Source organism: Danio rerio, chromosome 11, assembly GCF_049306965.1.
Source record: "Danio rerio strain Tuebingen ecotype United States chromosome 11, GRCz12tu, whole genome shotgun sequence".
Lineage (NCBI taxonomy): Eukaryota > Metazoa > Chordata > Actinopteri > Cypriniformes > Danionidae > Danio > Danio rerio.
This window is the reverse complement of record NC_133186.1, coordinates 11,489,362-11,508,593: the sequence shown is the minus strand read 5'-3', so window position 1 is coordinate 11,508,593 and position 19,232 is coordinate 11,489,362. Positions and strand designations below refer to the sequence as shown.

Sequence of the window (19,232 nt, the reverse complement as noted above, 5' to 3'; positions counted from 1 at the left end):
AGCACATCAAAGGCTTGTCGCATTCATAACTCTAAAACGCGATATGATTATTTAAATAACGTGCAAGCTATCGGTTTCATTTTCACTGCTAAGTGCTGTCTATACTTCGCACAAGGCTCTCAAACGATCACTCTGTGCCACAAACTGAATATTTTTTAAAACTTTATTACCTATTATTAACAGCATATGCAGGTTCTGTTCACTAAAGTAGACGCTTGCCCGCAGTCAGCAGCTCATGTCATGTGGGATTTCCCAGCCGCTAATACAGCATTATATGAAGGCAAAAATCACATTTTTGGGTAAATTATACCTTATAAATACAGTATGTGACACTTTCAACATCATTTGGAGGTGTCCATGTAGCTGAGCAACGTTTGTAAAACAATGAAAAGACTCGTGCAGCCGCCTTTGTTTCTCTCCTGAACTTGAAAATATGATTGTCAGAATCGTAGAAATGCTGGTTTAAGATCGCCTAGGGGGTCGAATCAAGATTGCGATAGTTTTTTCAATTAATTGTGCAGCTCTACTGTCTATCTGTCTGTAAGCTTTTTTTTTTACCAAGGCTGTATTTATTTGATTACAAAAAAAAAAAAACTGCTGAAAAGCAATAATTTGAACTGATGACAAAGCTAAATTTTCAGTGCTATTAATCTTTACTATCATATGATCCTTCTGCAATTTTTCATTTATTCATTCATTCATTTTCTTTTTTGGCTTATTCCCTTTATTAATATGGGGTCACCACAGCAAATTTCTATAATATTATATTCTATAATATACTGCTCCTTCAACAGACATTTAACTGACTATAGGAAAGTTTGCAAGTGCATGTCAACTTACACTAACCCTAACCCCAACCTAACAGTCTACTTATAATCTAATGAGAATTAGTTGACATGTAGATGCAATGTAACTTAAATTCAACAAACGGACCATCAAAATAAAGTGACTGCATTTTTGTATAACCTATAATGAATAATATCTAAAGACTTCTACTGATTGCTGAAATTTAAGCTTTTCCACAAAAGAGATGATTTAAATAAATATAAATGTAAAATATGTTGCTGTGATATACATTCTCACTTTCAGTGTCTACATGGCAACCTTGTTGGCATTTGAAATGTACTCATTAGTACCTACAATTTGAAAAGATAGATATTGCCCTAGTGACAGTTTTATTTTTGAAAGTCTATTCTGATCAAATAAATACAGCCTCTTTCAAAGAAAGATGAAACAAAATCATAATTATTCCCAAATGGTAGTAAAATAGTAAAATCATACTTCGATACGTCCGCTGACAGATGTTATCCGTGCTCCCTTCTCTTTTCCAAGTGTCCTGTCCATCTCTTTTGGCAATTACAGATTCACCAGCCCCAACGCTGAGTTTCATTTGGTATTCAGTGTAGATGACATCCTCATAGCACTTCCAGCGCAGAATCTCAGTAGAGTCACAGCTGAACAGGGTCACCGTTTTGGTTCGCACCTCCAGGCCCAGACACATGGAGGACTCCATGTGGAAAAGCCTGTGCGCCGATCCCCACTTCCATAACACAGCCGGGACGGATGAACAATTCCCCAACTTCAAGGCTCCATTCTGGACCAGGAGGCATTTCCCATCGGTACTGTGCTGAATTTTGAAAGTGTCATCTCCTGTGTAAATAAAAGAAGATTACAATAATTCATTAACATAATATAGAGGCCAAAATAAGGCTGGGAAATCCTGATTAATTGAACATTTTATCTTGAGTATGATTAAAGAACAATAATTTTATTTATTTATTTTGTTTAATTTATTTATTTATTTTGTCCTTATTGTTCACTGACAAGTTTTGTACAGTAAACATGCTTACATATTACAAGTGAGAGATTTTTTTTGAATGTAGAATGGATTACTTGATTTTAAAATAATTAAGGTAAACACATCTAATATCTATGATTATTTATTGGACACTTTTTAATATTTATTAATATCTATGATTATTTATTGGGCAGCTTTCTCTCTCTCTCTCTCTCTCTCACTCACTCTCTCACTCTAGAGCTGCGTTTGATTGCGGTCCAGCTGTGTTGCGAGTGAGAGCGTATATAAGCTGGAGGAGAGGAACAATGGAGAGATCTTTCTGCTCGGTGCAGGTCGCAAATCTCCGTCGTCGTTGCCGCCGTTGTTGTTCCGAGCATCTCCTATCTCCTGCCCCAGATTGTTGGTTGACTTGGCATGATAATTGATCGATTTCTTTTACTGAAAATGTAATTCTTTTCGAAACGGCTCGCTGTTGAATCTGAGCCTGTTTGCTTTTCACAGATTATATATATATATATATATATATATATATATATATATATATATATATATATATATATATATATATATATATTATTTTGGTTGGAAACAGAAGCGGTAGGTTGGGAATCGCCATTTACTTTAAAACGTTTTCTCCTGGTTTGTGGCAGCGAGGGAGAAAGAGGGGTCTGCTGTAATTTTATTTGGGGTACTTTTATTTGAGCAGGTAAGTTAGAATTATTTCCCCGCAAACTAGCTGTCTTTTTGTTTATTATTTTGGCCTGGATTCCCTTCCGAAGAGATGCTTCTATCTTTGTTGTCTAAGAAAATAATAAATCTTGTTACTACTTGATAAGCATTGGGATTATTGTGAGTTGGGACCTTTTTACAGTCATTGGTTGGGACTGGAGAAGGGGAAAACCCTAAAATGAGTAATTGAGTTTATTTCTTTGTTTATTTACACTTGTTATTGTTCCCACCAACCCTAGACTGGTCGGAATGTAACAACACCAATGCTGAACAACTAAAATTAAAATACACATTGCCTAAAACGCAGTTCTTTGCACTGCCCACCTTTGTCACCGCTACCAAACTGATGTGTCATTGTGACATGCAAGAAAATTTGTTTGAGAGGTGTACGGGCATGCGAAGGTTGCGCCAGACTGTACTCGTGTCCTTAGCAGAAGCATTATATTAGAATAATATAATAAGTATAAATCATAATATAATAAATGTAATTCAGCCTTAACAGAGTGGGGTCACGTGACTCCACAACCGTAGGGAAAGTAATTGAAAAAAATTGACCTGGAAAAGTTAGATCCATTTTAGATGTTAAATGGCGATTTTGACTACTTTTCGATGAATCGCTCAGCTCTAGGTTTAAAGCTCAAATGTACTGCCAAAAACATCTGGATAAAGAAAAATTCTAACAAAATAATTTTTCATCAGTTTCACAATACATGTGCACACACAATCTCACAACACATGCAAATACAGAAACAAGCTAAACAGTGCAGGTCACAATGGAAATGTTTTGAGGACCACAAAAAAAGTGACAAACCCGACTGCTTCCTGTTAGGGTCATTGGTGTTGTTGAAGATCTGAGCCGAGAGCCTTTTTTTGTTTTTTTTTTAATGTCCTGATCGTACAGATATTTGTTGTTAGTATATTTTTAGTAAAGAGCAATTCATGTTATTTAATGCCATGTTATACCCCCAACACCGCAGACTCGTTTGATTTTTGTGGTTGCCAACAATAATCTGTTGTGTTCTGCGCTTTTTACAGTGCATTTCTATATTTAGATGTTTTTTGAGAATTTGCATTCATGGATGTTGATAAAATGATAAAGATGTTTTTCTAAATTATTGTTTTTTTTCTATTTGCTGGCATTTTCTTAACTTGCAGTGCATTTGAGCTCTCTTGACCACTGTATAAATTAGATTCTGGATCATTACTGATGAGCAGATGACATTGAAGAAAAGTATTATACTATATTATACTACAGATGATAATATCAGGTGATAATTAGACAATGAAAGTTATTGTAATACTCTTTTTCCCTCGATAAAATGCTAATACATGTTTGATACGTTTCATACTTCACAGAACTACACTGCAAAAAAATAACAAATTTTAGGACATTTTTGAGTTTAATCAACTTAAAGTCAAGTGCTTTAATTGGCTCAAAAGCTGAGTCAACTCAAAAAATGTCCAAAATTTTGTTGCCATAAAATTTTAAGTTAAGTGACTTGAGTCAACTTTTTTTTCTTTTGCAGTGTACTTTGCCACGCGGTATATTTGTTTGCACAAGTTTAGGTTTGTTTACATGACCAACTGCCGAAGAGAAGTGCTTGAATTTAGCAAAATAATAATAATAATAATAATAATAATAATAATAATAATAATAATAATAATAATATATATATATATATATATATATATATATATATATATATATATATATATATATATATATATATATATATATATATATATATATATATATTCATGATTTTGTTTAAAGCCAATGCTTTCAACAATACTGACAAACTGTAAAAGATTCTTGCTGCTTTACTTTTTCGGTTTAACCAAATTAACTTTTCTAGTTATCTCAACTTAAGTCAGCTTCTAGTCAATCAAACGGAATAAAAATATTAAGTTAAACTTTGTATAACTTAAAAAAATTTGTTGAAACCTGATTAACACAGACAAGACAAACACTGTGCCTTTTTACAAATTTACCACAGATTTACTGTAGTACCAAAAAGTCTGTTGTGGTATTGTGGCGGGATTATACATAATAAATATGAATTGTATGACATAATATTAAGGTAGATATGTATAAATAGCAAGTAATGGAGTTTAATTACAGTAAATGTTGTTGTTGTTAAGCCACATTGTTAGTTCATTTATATTTCTACTTCATGTATTCAAGATTTTGTTTATCATACAATTACCATTGAAACCAGGTTTTTACATTTCAACATGGTAATAGTGAGGTGCTACATGCATGGATTTACCTACAATCTAAAAATGGCGCTAGGTTGTCGTAAACAAACGTGAAGTCAAATATGGACAAACCCAACGTTAGGCAAATTTTTCACATCAAGTTCAAATTACACTGATTTATATCCATATTTGACCCAACGTTGAGTTACAACAACCTAGCATTTTTTGTATACAGGCAAGTTAGTAATTGTAAATGTATGATTGTGGTTACGGATGACCGTGTTGTGAAATAAAATTAAATTCTGAATACTTACATTTTTACAGATGTGTTTGATTTATTGAACATAAATGTGGCTTTGTATCATCAAAATCAGTGGAAAAAAAAAAGATTAGCTATTTTTTTATTTATTTATTTAGATTTAAGAAATGTTCATTTTGGTTGATGTGTTTATCACATTTTGACAATAAAAAATGTGGTTTAAATGAACAATTAAATGTCTGGATGTTTAGAAAATTACAACAACCAGAAACAAAAATATGCCTTTAAACAAACAAACAAAAAAAAAAGAGAGATTTATTTTGATAATTATCAATACTGAATGATTTAAAAAAAAAAAAAAAAAAAAAAGACCACAATAACTTTTAGCCATACATGAGAAGACACTAACTACAACCATTGTCTGCTTTGAATCAATGTTTTAACTAAAATAAAGATAATTAACGAGTCCTCACACAGCCTTTTCACAGACATCACAGAGAGGTCTTGATAACCATGTGATATGTTAACCACATTTTAAAAAATGCTAACCACTTCTTATTTTTTTTACACATATCCACGCGTGCAGAATGTCTCGAATCGATGCGATTAAGCAGCGTGTTATTATTTTTTATGCAACACTGACGACCATTTACAGTAAATAAACTCTGAATTTATTTAGCACAACATCTGAAAAGGTATCATAGTTGTGTGATAATGGTGTCTGTGCCCTGCTTTGCACTTTGCTGTTTAGAACAACAGGCAGGAAACAAAAGCCTCTTTGAGTAATGCAGTGCTGTGGCGAGGGAGGGCCGTCACTGCAGCCCCAACAAAACAAACACATCATCAACGACATTTCTCTAAGAAATATGACTCAACTTCTGGCTGTTTGTTTGTTTGTTTATTTAAAATATTGAACAATATAACATATTTAGGTGTGCAATGAAAATCTTTGCAAATATAAACATGCAAAAGCATATGTGTAAACATCTGAATCTAATCCTATTTTTCAATACGTATGTGAATAAACATTTATTATTCAACAAGTAAGCAGTGTAATGCATTCTATTAATCCTATACTCCAATGTACAGTAAAACTATATTAAAATATATGTTTAAAATTTTATATAATTTAATTATAATAAAAAATGATTTAAGTGTAAACATGTAAAACTTATGTTAGAATTTCATATTTTTTTATTAATTATAGGTTTAATAAGTTCTTTTAAATATGTTGTTTAATAAAATGTATAAAAATACATTTATGATTACATAAGACAATTTACAGAAACTAGATTAAATTGATCTATTGCTATCTAATAATAGATTCAATTATAATTACTATTTGTCTAAACAATGATTTGTATAAGCAATAACGTGGAAAGGCATGTCTCAACATGTTATTCAATAAGTATGTAACATTACATTAAACTTATTCTAAATCATATACATTTTAGTAACATTTTTAATATCCTTACAATTTTAATAACATTAATTGTATTTGTTATGTTTATTATTAACAGATCATGTGATATTTGTTAGTTATTAATATTAATTTTGTTTTACATTTATATAAACAACATATTTCCTAGTAATGGGTTGCGGCTGGAAGGGCTTCCGCTGTGTAAAAACATATGCTGGATAAGTTGGTGGTTCATTCCGCTGTGGCAACCTCAGATAATTAAACGGACTAAGCTAAAAGAAAATGAATGAGCGAATAAACAACATACTTCTTGTATGTAAGAAAAATAAAAAATCGTAAGAAAATTCACTAAACAAACACTGAAACACTAGTAAAACAAGCTTATTATAGGTTACAGAAATGTTTAATAGGTATTAACATATATTTTATATACTTATACATAGGGTAAATAAAACAAACACAGTAAACTATAATGTAAATATGAATTTTAACATTTATTAACTACATTAAATAGTATCTACACAAATTTAAGTATACATTTAAAATATATGGTATGGGTTTGTTTCATTATTTTAAGACCAAAGGTCAAGAATGGTGTAATGCAAATGGCTGAAATGCTTTCACTCTCATACACACATCTTACTGAAATTTGAGGAGGTGTTTTGCAGGAGGCGGATATGATATGAGCCATGTTCTACATTGAGGCAATGAAGTGGGTTAATATTTCAGTGCAGTTACAAAACTGTACATTGATTTCCAACCACCAGCCTCTAAACAGGCAGCATGTGAACCACACACCAGCCCCACAAACTCACACATGTGAAATAAATGACCCAACTGGAATTCTGAATGTATTAAACACACCAGAACAGCACGAATACATTATATAACCAAACAAGCTCAAGTCAAACAACCTGCTTTCAGTAGGTAACAGCACTTCCCCGCACCAGACTGGCCATTTACGGCCATTCAAGTCTTTTAAAGTTTAGAGTTTCAGACTGGTTCAATAATAATCATATCAAATACGTTAGTGTGATGTTACAGATGATATACATTATTAGATATCGAACAGAAACACAGACTTACCGCTGTTTGCAGCAGATGCGCAACTTCCTAAATGACCTCCGGAGAGTAGGAATATTATAGAGGAAAACAGCAGCTGCGTGCTCCAATACATAGTCACAAATGTAAACAACGCCACTTCGCCGCAGTCATGCGTTTCTCCCAGACTACATACGCGTTCACAGGCCGGGTCTGTGTTCTCTCACGTTGGTAAGTGGCAGAAAATCCCTCTTAACCGATGTTGCCTCGCCACTCCTGAAACATTTTCTGTTTCTGTTTATTGCTACGCAGAAGAAGGGCTGCTCTGATTGGCCAGCTGTCAGGCGCGTCATTGCGCAAAAGCCAGCCTATGAGATGCTGGTCTGGTGTTTCATTTATTTCTTTTATTTTATTATTATTATTATTAACTCAATGCCACAAGAACGAGATGTATTACATTTCACATAGTTTCTGAAAGAGAAAGAATATATATATATATATATATATATATATATATATATATATATATATATATATATATATATATATATATATATATATATATATATATATATATATATATATATATATATATATATTTCTGTTTGATATCACTGCTGTAAAATCAAGTTTAAACCAGCTTAGTATGGTTGGCTGGTTTTAGCTGGTCAACCAGCCTGGTTTTAGAGGGGTTTTGGCCACTTCCAAGCTGGTTTCCAGCCATTTCCAGCCTGGTTTTAGCTGGATAGGCTGGGAAGTGACCAGCTAAAACCATCTAAAACCAGCTTGACCTCCTGGTTTAAGCTTGACATAGCTGGTTTTGGCTGGTCATCTCCCAGCCTTTCCAGCTAAAACTAAAATACGCTCTTGAATGCACTTGGCTAAATAACACAGCTACAATGGGAGTACTTCTTCACTATTTTATTTACAAAAGCACACATACAAAAGCAATAAAGTGTGGATGTCCTCAGTGCCATTAGGTGGCAATGTCAATATCACATACATAACATAGTGTGTGTGGGCCATTGCATGCAAGTATTTATGCATTCTGTATTTATAACCACCTCAGAGGATATTGGGGGTCGCGAGTTACTGGCATTGTCATTTTGGGAGTCGCGGGCTGAAAAGTTTGGGAACCCCTGCCTTATGCGACCATAAAAGATTTGTCCCACTCACCACATACTTTGTATATTTTTAGCATAATTAGCAGTTGAAGTTTAGTTTCTTTTCTTTTTTGACTGTGACATCCATGTCTCACTCACCACACATATATTTATTTAGAACAAATTTGACCACACAAACTGTATATGTTGCTGATTGTTCGGGATTCTCACTCTCACTCATCACATTTATAATATAATGACAATTGCATAAGTTTCTCTTTTGCTTATTTGTATCCTTAACTTTTATTTGCATAACACAGAGCCTTTCCATGTATTTGCATATTTAAAAACAACACAATTGAGGCAATTTCCTCTTTTTTGCAGTTTGCTTGTTTGTTATATATTTTTTATTTATTTGTTTGCATGGAGAGCTAGCAAAATGACGATTAGAATACAATTAATAGATTTTTTATTAATATTACACTGTATTTTATTTGTTGTCAAAATGTATAAAAACATTTTTGTGGTCTTGCACAGTTGTGTGGCAACAGTGTGTAAATATAGCCAGCTTCTGATGATAAAAGTTAATTTTATTATATATATTTATTAAATAAAATGTTAATTTTTATAAACACACTTGATAAAAAAAAGTCAGTAAACATTTTGATTCACATTCTCCCTTTGTACATGTCGCCAGAGGGGGAAAGCCCCACCCACCAGTGCCAATCCCTCCCTCATTAGCATAGACAGCCCTCAGTGAGAAGCAGCCATCCGCCATTAGAGCTTTCACCTGCTAAAGATAACGTCAGCAACGAAGAGCATTTTACATGCACAATGAACAATAGTCTCCATTGACTGCCTTCTTCTGACACATTTCTTTACACCTTGTCAATTTTTCCGCACAAATAACACTAGTCGTTTTGAATCTGCCAATCCGCTTGTTAAGTAGTGACGCATAGAATACTGTTTCCAGGTCCAAGCCTACTCATTTAAATTGAGATATTAGTTTATGGCCACTTTTATGTCTTATTACACTTTAAAGTGAATTTTTATGTAGAATCATGGTGTACACAACAGTATCTGGCCTTGCTGCATCACAAATCCTAAAATTTGACCAATTTATAAGAAATGTGTCACTTTCTGATCATCGAATATTAGGCATGGATTTATACAGTTGGAATTATTAGCCCACTGAATTATTAGCCCCTCTTTTTATTTTTTCCCCCAATTTCTGTTTAATGGAGAGCAGATTTTTCTGAACACATTTCTAAACATTATAATTTTAATAACTCATTTCTTATAACTGATTTATTTTATCTTTTATTTTATTTTTGCCATGATGTCAGTAAATATTTTTTGACTAGACATTTTTCAAGACACTTCTATACAGCTTAAAGGGACATTTAAAGGCTTAACTGGGTTAATTAGGTTAACTAGGCAGGTTAGGGTAATTAGGCAAGTTATTGTATAACGGTGGTTTGTTCTGTAGACTATCGAAACAAAAATATAGCTTAAAGGGGCTAATAATTTTGACCTTAAAATGGCTTTAAAAAAATTTAAAACTGCTTTTATTCTAGCTGAAATAAAATCATATAAGACTTTCTCCAGAAGAAAAAATATTATCAGAAATACTGTGAAAATTTCTTAGCTTTTTTAAACATCATTTGGGAAATATTTAAAAAAGAAGAAAAAAACTCAAAGGGGGCTAATAATTCTGACTTCAGCTGTATATATTGTCACAATATATGTATATATAATCCGTATCGTGATTTTCGAAAGTATTACATCGCTTTGAAAACGTTCATTATTACCATTTATTGAGTCTCCTTATTTAGTTTAAATAGAGATATGGTGACGCTCAGGTGTTTTGCCCCCTTTTGAAAAAAGGACAACTCATTTGAATTTAAAGTGACAGTCACCAAAATGGTTTCCAACATTCTTTAAAATACTTTATGAAAGCCATTCAATGATAGAAATGTTTCCTTTCATTTTCCCCTACTTGATCTGAAAATATTGTCACTTTTGGTTTATGTAGTCTTATTCCTAACTGAATGTGACAAGTTTTTTTTTCTTTACATTTACAATTTACAAAAAAAAGCTTTCCATCTAGAATTACACTTAGTTTATTTTTTGGATTAGCCTACTTTATAAAGGAAATGACTCCTCTGTTCAACACACATGGCATTGACAAACTATTTAACCAACTATGTCAAACAATATCTATATAAGCTAAGATTTCTATTCAACATCAGCATTGTCAGTTTAAAATATTATAAAATTGTAAATAACTTCTCTATGAAGTTTATTCATTCATTCATTTTCTTGTCGGCTTAGTCCCTTTATTAATCCGGGGTCGCCACAGCGGAATGAACCACCAACTTATCCAGCAAGTTTTTACGCAGCGGATGCCCTTCCAGCTGCAACCCATCTCTAGGAAACATACACACACACACACACACACACACACACACACACACACACACACACACACACACACACACACACACACACACACACACACACACACACACACACACACACACACACACACACAACGGACAATTTAGCCTACCCAATTCACCTGTACCGCATGTCTTTGGACTGTGGGGGGAAACCGGAGCACCCGGAGGAAACCCACGCGAAGGAATGGAGAACATGCAAACTCCAAACAGAAACGTCAACTGAGCAGAGGTTCGAACCAGCGACCTTCTTGCTGTGAGGCGACAGCACTACCTACTGCGCCACTGCCTATAAATAAATAAATAGGCATAAAATGTTTTGTGCTGATTTTATTTGTATGGTATTTCATATTGAATTGTTTTGAGTATGAGATTGTTTGTCTTTGTTTAATATTGGAAGTAAATTCCTCATAAGATCACACAGTACATTATATCAGAGCTGTAGAACTGGGTTTTCAACCTGGGGGCTGGACCACCAAAAGGACACAAGAAAATGCTAACGGGGTTTGTGTTAACATTTGGAGAGGAGAAAAACTTAACAAAACAGAACAAAAAAAATTAAATAATAATAATAATCATTTATAATCATTCCTTACATATATATAGCGCTTTTCTGGGCACTCAAAGCGCTATACACATTGGGGGAGGAGAATCTCCTCATCCACCACCAGTGTGCAGCATCCACCTGGATGACGCAACAGCAGCCATTTACGCCAGACCGCACACCACACATCAGCTGATTGGTAGACAGGAGACAATTATGATGTGGCAAGGGTTAGGAGGCCAATGATGGACAGAGGCCAGTGGCCAGATTTGGACAGGATGCCGGGGTTAAACCCTACTCTTTTTCGAAAGACATCCTGGGATTTTTTACGACCATAGAGAGTAGGGACCTCGGTTTAACGTCTCATCCGAAAGACAGATAAATCTAAGTAAATATTAAAGTATTTTAAATACTTTAAAATAGCTAAAAAAAATTTAAGATAAACAACATAAAATAAATAAGCATATAAATAAATAAAACTAAAATAACATATAATAAAATATTTTAATGTTCGGTCCCACTTCATATTGAGTGGCCTTAATATGTACTTACACAGGATTTAATAGTTTGTTACAATGTTATTATTGTGTAAATACATGTATTTACTGTGTACTTATGCTTGTTTGAATTCCTGTATCTGTAATTAACTTCTGTAATTACATTTGTAAATACACTGTTAACCATTCCTTTACACCTTAACCCATACTTAATCCTACCCATACCACCAAACCTGTCCATAACCCAACCCCTATCCCAAAGAGCACCACAAGTGTTCTCAAATACATTATGATGAACAGTAAGTACATTGTATTTATATTTTCTATGCAAGTACATAGTAGTTAAGGCCACGTAATATAAAGTGGGACCGAATGTTCTGATGTATGATTAACATATCTGAATTAAAATATAATAAATAAAATAAGTACAGATCCAATATTTTGATTTGATGAAATATGTTTAAATAAAAGAAGCAAATTCATCTTTTGATCAAAAGTCATGATAAATTCAACATCTGAGTCTTTTTAATAACAATTTTCTTTTAAATCATGGAGATTAACATGTGAGAAATGTACACTGCCAAATGTAAAATGTAACACACAGTAACACCATGCAAACCCTTTAAACACAAACGCACACATAGACGATAGTCTTACAGCAATGTAAAAGCACAAAATGGAGAAGAACTACTGTATATTAGCATACAAGTGCTCATCAAAATTTACAACAAATACTTTATATAACATCTGTGTCCATGATTAAAACAGTGAAGTCACGATTGTCTTGCCATATACAGTTGAAGTCAGAATTATTGGCCCTCTTTGAATTTATTTTTTCTTTTTAAAATATTTCCCAATCGATGTGTAACAGAGCAAGGAAATTTTCATGGTAAGTCTGATAATATTTTTTCTTCTCCAGAAAGTCTTATTTGTTTTATTTCAGCTAGAATAAAAGCAGTTTTAAATTTTTTAAACACCATTTTAGGGACAAAATTATTAGCCCCTTTAAGCTATATTTTTTCTCAATAATTTACAGAACAAACCACCGTTATACAATAACTTGCCTAATTACCCTGTCTAGTTAACCTGATTAACCTGGTTAAGCCTTTAAATGTCACTTTAAGCTGTATAGAAGTGTCTTGAAAAATATCCAGCCAAATATTATTTACTGTCATCATGGCAAAGATAAAATAAATCAGTTATGTGAAATGAGTTACTAAAACTATTATGTTTAGAAATGTGTTGAAGAAATCTCTCTGTTAAACAGAAATTAGGGAAAAAAATAAATAAACAGTCTAATAATTCAGGGGGGCTAATAATTCTGACTTCAACTGTAGTCCAACACATAATACCAGAAAAAGTCAATAAAAATATACAAGGTAGTTTTATTTCATGGCTTATTAGGAAGCACAGAAGGTATTTTTCTGAAACTCAAATGTACAGCTTTTGTGTGTGTGCTTTTTCTGAAGAGCTCAGAGAAACACTGGATGGTTAAAAACGACGTTCTCCACTCACATTTGTGAACTGCACAAAAAAGTAAGGTGCCTAAAAAGAACAAATAAGTAACACACTTCAGATCAAAGCAGTTTCAGATATCAAAGGAGCGAAAACGGTACTAATAATAAGGTTGTAATACTGATAAAGGCACCGACTGTGCAAGGTAAACGTTCCTTCATGGCCACGCTGTTTTGCCTGGCTTTGGTGTGCGGTGGCTTATTTTGAATACGAGAACTCTTTTTGATTGTAGTTTATTGTTTTAACTAAACCAAACTGCTTGAGAACAAGCTTCCTGCTGCAAATAAACTATTAAAAGACTTCAAAAGAGCAGTTGGTCCTAGTTAGGAGGATCACACAAAGTTGCATTGTTGAATAGTTGCAAAAGAGGAACATTTAAAAGTCCACATGAAATTATATTCACACCCTGCTTTCCTTTATGTTTACTGCTATTTAGGAGGACTCTTAGTGTTAAGATACTTTGTGAATACAGACCCAGGAGTGTAACGAACATTCAGAGATCATAAAGAGAAACTGTGATATAAAAATGTAATGTAAACAACATGACTCCATATAACACCCAAAAAATGTACTGTGAAAATCATACACCTAATTTCAAACTGTATGGTAAATTAAGAATTTTGATTATGTTTCAAACGTAAAGATTAACGGTTAGGCAAGAACAACATAAGTGAGTAAAATAGACATACTGTAATGTCCATCTTTAGATGAACTAACACATTTAAGTTTGTGGATATTCGTATACTTTGTGATTGAATGCATAGAACATCTGAAGCTCCTCAGTAAAGTACAAAAATCCTTAAAAATAAGCATGTTTAGATTAATAGTTTGATTATTCTGCAGCTTTTAGATTGCTCATTCTAAGCTGTGGAGAAGGCTGAGAGTTCAACGAACCGTGTGGGAAAAACAATAAGGTTTATAGCGTTTCATTAGCCCTTTGTTAATACACATTTTGCAGTATCGCTTGAGAAACTAGTGATGGAAATGTCAAAATTTGAATAAAAATAAATAAATGATGCTCACTTGAGGTGAATTTGAGCTTGTTAATGTGTATAATGAAAATTTGATGCATAAACTCCAACTCAGTTTAACAAACATTAAACCAACCTGACTCCATTATGCTTGCATTGTTTTTGGTTACTAGGTTACCAATACTACAGTCAGCCACTCTAACAACTTAATTTACACTTTGTATAAACCTAACACACTTGGGATTTATATTTAGGATTTAGATTTAGATTTTTCCTTTTTTGCAAACATTGTAAACTGCATTAAACTACTATTTATAATGATGAAAATGTTAAACAATGAAAGTGTGAATCTTTTATAATGTAAAAGGTCTGATTTTACAAGTAAAAAGGACCAATTAACAGTGGCAAGTGAAACCCCTTGGAAAAATGAAGAAAATGAGAATAATTTTAACAAATTAAAAGAGATCATACAAATTCATGTTAGTTTTTTAATTTCTTACTGTTCACTTTTATGAAAACTCTTTCATTTCGAAGATAAATTGTACTTTCTTTCAGGAAACATGCAAGTATATTTGGTTATTTCTGAAGGGCAGTCCTAAACGGATAATTTTTTTAACTATTAGAAAAATGTGGACATCTTCATTCTTTTTAAATGTTTTCACCCCCCAGGCTCTAAACAAATTGTGTTTCTTTCTGAAACATTTAACCCTTTTAAAATAGTCCTCAGTGTGAAAAGATGGATCTTAAAATCATATAGTCACTGCTAGAAAACATTCATATATGGCAAGATGCTGGAAAACTGAAGATATTTCTGAACTGTTTCATAAACAAACATGTCAAAGGTCGTAGATCATCCAGGTAACCACAAACAGTATTAAAAACCAAGGGTTCTTACACAGGAGAGTACTGAATAATAAAAAAAAACATGCATTTTGTATGATCTTATTTTGTGAAAATTATTCACATATGCACTGAATCTGAAGGGGTCTCTCAAACCTTCACTTGCCACAATAGTCATTACCATAAGTGTTTAACTTGATAACAAATATTTAACATGTGCTAACAAATGTTTGTAACAGTTATTTTTAACTACAGCATCATGAATATTTGTAATCTGGTGTCTCTATTGCCTGTGCATGAGTTCATTCAAGTCTATTCACGTCCACCTTCACTATTTACTTTGTAAGAGATTACTTTTATTTTATATTGTTTTTGTACAGAACTCTGGTCAACTTTTGTTGTATTTACATGTGCTTTAGTTCAAATAAAAGTGTGCTTGGACCACACCAAGTCCATTCCGAATTTAAAATTTTAATCAACAGTTATTTTTGCTTTTTCTCCTGTATATCTTACAATAATAAAATCCTTTATTCTTTAGTTTGTCTAACAATACTGTAACTATCGCAGAGGCATTGTATTGATGTGAATGTAGGGTAACACTGCTAGTAGGACCAAAAATCCAATTTGTGTTGTCATAAACATTTGTGTTAGTGTGAACCAGCCTTAAAGAGACAGATCCCCCAAAATGAGAATGTTGCTGTTGATTTACTACCCCTCAGGACTTTTAATGGGATTCACCCTACAATGAAAATTTACTAATCATTTACTTGCTCCAAATCTGATTGATCTTCTTCTGTTTAACACAAAATAAACTATTTTGAAGAAAGTTGGCACTGCATAGTTTTCCTTAGTATTCTTCTATAGTAATATTTTTGCGTCTGCTATGGATGTCAATAGTTCCTGCTTTCCAAAATTCTATAAATACTATATATATATTCGATTCGGGTACTATTATCATGCCTTTGATTCGGTTCAATTCGATATCTCGGTGCATCACGGTGCATTGACAATGCTTTCTATATACAGTGTTAGGGGGGAGGCTATAACAAGCTGTCTGTAAACACACAGACACACAGCACCACACTCTCACATTCAAACACATACACAATCATAGACAGCACCAAACAAACACACACACACACACACACACACACACACACACACACACACACACACTTAAGCCCTCGCAACAGGGAGAGCTCGCGCTGAGCGGAGCAGAAATACGAAAAAAAAAGGGAAAAAAAAGAAGCACTTTTTCGACGGTCCCTTGCTGAGAGCTCCTCTCAACGCGAGCTCTCCCGGCTAAACGCATATTGCGAGGGCTTAAACGGAGCAGTGATCGTAATGTCGAGCGAAAAAAAAAAAAGAAAGACAGCTGTGAAACATAACCAGCTTTGTCTTTTTGTAGGAAACACACTTTAGATCTTTTTAGGGTAAGAGGTTGAGTTAATGCCGTCTATAACTGAATGTGTGTCAGGAAAATCGAAAACAAAACCAACTGAACCGCGCTCACTTCTGGCGCCCCCCTGGATGTACAGCGCCCTTAGCATATGCCTATGGTGCCTATGCCACGACCGGCCCTGGGTTGCCCGAGTGTTGTAAATACTAGCGCTCACCTCCCTCGCGACAGAGTGCACCCCTAATATATATATATATATTTTGTTTTGCCTGTATATGTTTGGTTTTTCCCGTACATTTTTAAGCATCACCAAGGACCACCATTTAAGCTAAAAGCATTTTTGATGTTTTTCTGAAATATTATATATATATATATATAGATATATAATATTTCAGAAAAACATCAAAAATGCTTTTAGCTTAAATGGTGGTCCTTGGTGATGCTTAAAAATGTACGGGAAAAACCAAACATATACAGGCAAAACAAAATGAATACTCTTAGCTCCTGTTAATACATTGAGGCATCAATATTAGCTAAAAAAACAACAACAACAAAAAACGTCACCTCTATCTTGAACAACCAGAGTGCGAGTAAATAAACAGAACATTTTCATTCATGAGTGAACACCTTAAAAATACCAAACCACATTCCACCCACAAGCCGTCTGGCTCATTAAAACTTTTACATTCTAGAGGAATGCTGTTGTTGTCCTGAATAGAAGACAATAGAGAAAAGCCATTTCTCACTTTATAAAGAATATCCCTTTCATAATGTGTTTAAAGGGATAGTTCACCCACAAATTCAAATTAGTCACCATTCGCTTCCTCTCCACTTTGTTCTAAACCAGTTTGAATTTTTTGAGTTCGGTTGAACACAAAAAAAATATTCTGAAAAAGCACGGTGGCTCAGTGGTAAGCACTGTCACCTCACAGCAAGAAGGTCTCTGGTTCGAATCCCGACTGGGCTAGTTGGCATTTCTGTGTGGTGTATGCATGTTTTCCCCGTGTTGGCACGAGTTTCCTCCGGGGGCTCCGGTTTCCCCCACAGTCCTAAGACATGCAATATAGGTCATTTGGATGAACTAAACTGGCCATAATGTATGAATGTGTGTGTGAATGTGAGAGTGTATGGGTGTTTCCAACTACTGGATTGCAGATGAAAGGGCATCCGCTATGTAAAAATAATGCCGAAATAGTTGGCGGTTCATTGCGCTGTGAGCCTCTGATAAATAAGGGACTAAGCCGAAGGAAAATGAATGAATGAATTTCCATAGTATTTTTTGTTCCCTTATTAAGGTCAATAGACATTTTCCCCTGACATTCTTCGAAATATCTTCTTTTTTGTTCAACAGAAGAAAGAAATGTTCATTATTTGAGTGAACTATCCCTTTAAATGCTGTCATGTATTCATAAGATATCCATGTGCACAACATCTTCCCGAAACAATAGCACACATACTGTACATACACACACACACACACAACTTAACTCTCTTCATCATATTCCCATTGCCGTCTCTCAGACTAAACTAACACACACACACTTTGACAAAACACGCACAGAAACATGCATCTATACACTCACACAAACATGCTAGTCCCCTGCTTGGGTCTCTAGTTCTGGCAGTAAAACGTTTTCATCTTGGTCACTGGCTTGGGAGTTTGTCTGTCTGTAATAGGCGCTGCCAAACGTTGGAAGCCTCCGGAAGCACAGAGAGTTTCTCTTGTAAAGGAGCCACAGTGATCCGATTACCACTGCGAACAGTAAAATGGCCACCAATGCAGCCACTGAGATGACGCCCTGGTGGAGACCTGAAACAGAAAAGACATTTTTAATTTTCAAAACATGCGCCTTAAAAATATCTCATAGTTACTTATCCGTTTCCCTATGATGCCTGACAGCTGTTTCCATGTTTCAATTTAAGAAAGTCATAATTTTTATTATTGTTACAATTATAACAAAGATTCATTCTACACAACTAAAATCAGTTTCTTTAAATGAAATAAAATAAGCACAAAAAACAACCATGTAAATATTACATTCATATATATATATAGATTACATTATTATATTATTTATTTATTTATTATTATTATTATTTTTATTACTATAAGAAAGATTAATTATATACAACTTAATCAGTTTCTTCAAATGAAATAAAAAACATTAATTAACATAACTAAATTAACATAATTAAAAGTTTACATACACTGTAAAAAAAGGAACCTAACCATTTTTAAAAAAATGTCTGATGGATAATCATATCAAACGTTTACTATTTAGGTCCATTAGGATTACCTAAATGGTTTACATTTGCTAAATGCCAGAATAATAAGAGAATTTTTTTTGGAGAATTTTTTATTATTTTCTAGACAGTTAAAAGGTGACATACATTTCCTTTTTTATTTTTTAGCTTTGCTTTTAAACTGTATAACTGTCAAATGTTTTGGGTATCCTTC

The 19,232-nt window shown here is 33.5% G+C and overlaps 2 protein-coding genes across 6 annotated transcripts in view; both read right to left on the bottom strand.

Moving 5' to 3' along the window:
* The window catches only part of ly75 (lymphocyte antigen 75), a 72,566-nt gene extending 64,848 nt beyond the window's left edge, over positions 1 to 7,718 (bottom strand). For both annotated transcript variants that reach the window (XR_012387027.1, XM_009305864.5), the window contains exons 1-2: positions 7,492 to 7,718; positions 1,282 to 1,650 (exon numbers count right to left, since the gene is read on the bottom strand). Coding sequence is in view for 1 of the 2 variants with exons in the window: in XM_009305864.5 (XP_009304139.1) it covers positions 1,282 to 1,650; positions 7,492 to 7,582 (460 nt within the window). In the remaining variant the exon portion in view is untranslated. The remainder of the gene's footprint in view (positions 1 to 1,281; positions 1,651 to 7,491) is intronic.
* A 2,953-nt stretch (positions 7,719 to 10,671) lies between these two features.
* The window catches only part of pla2r1 (phospholipase A2 receptor 1), a 95,529-nt gene continuing 86,968 nt past the window's right edge, over positions 10,672 to 19,232 (bottom strand). For 2 of the 4 annotated variants that reach the window (XR_012387028.1, XM_005155726.6), the window contains one exon: positions 17,708 to 18,584. Coding sequence is in view for 2 of the 4 variants with exons in the window: in XM_005155726.6 (XP_005155783.1) it covers positions 18,367 to 18,584 (218 nt within the window). In the remaining 2 variants the exon portion in view is untranslated. Of the gene's footprint in view, positions 10,980 to 17,707; positions 18,585 to 19,232 lie in introns of those variants that run through there. The other 2 variants (XM_073916389.1, XR_012387029.1) reach the window with 2 other exon arrangements.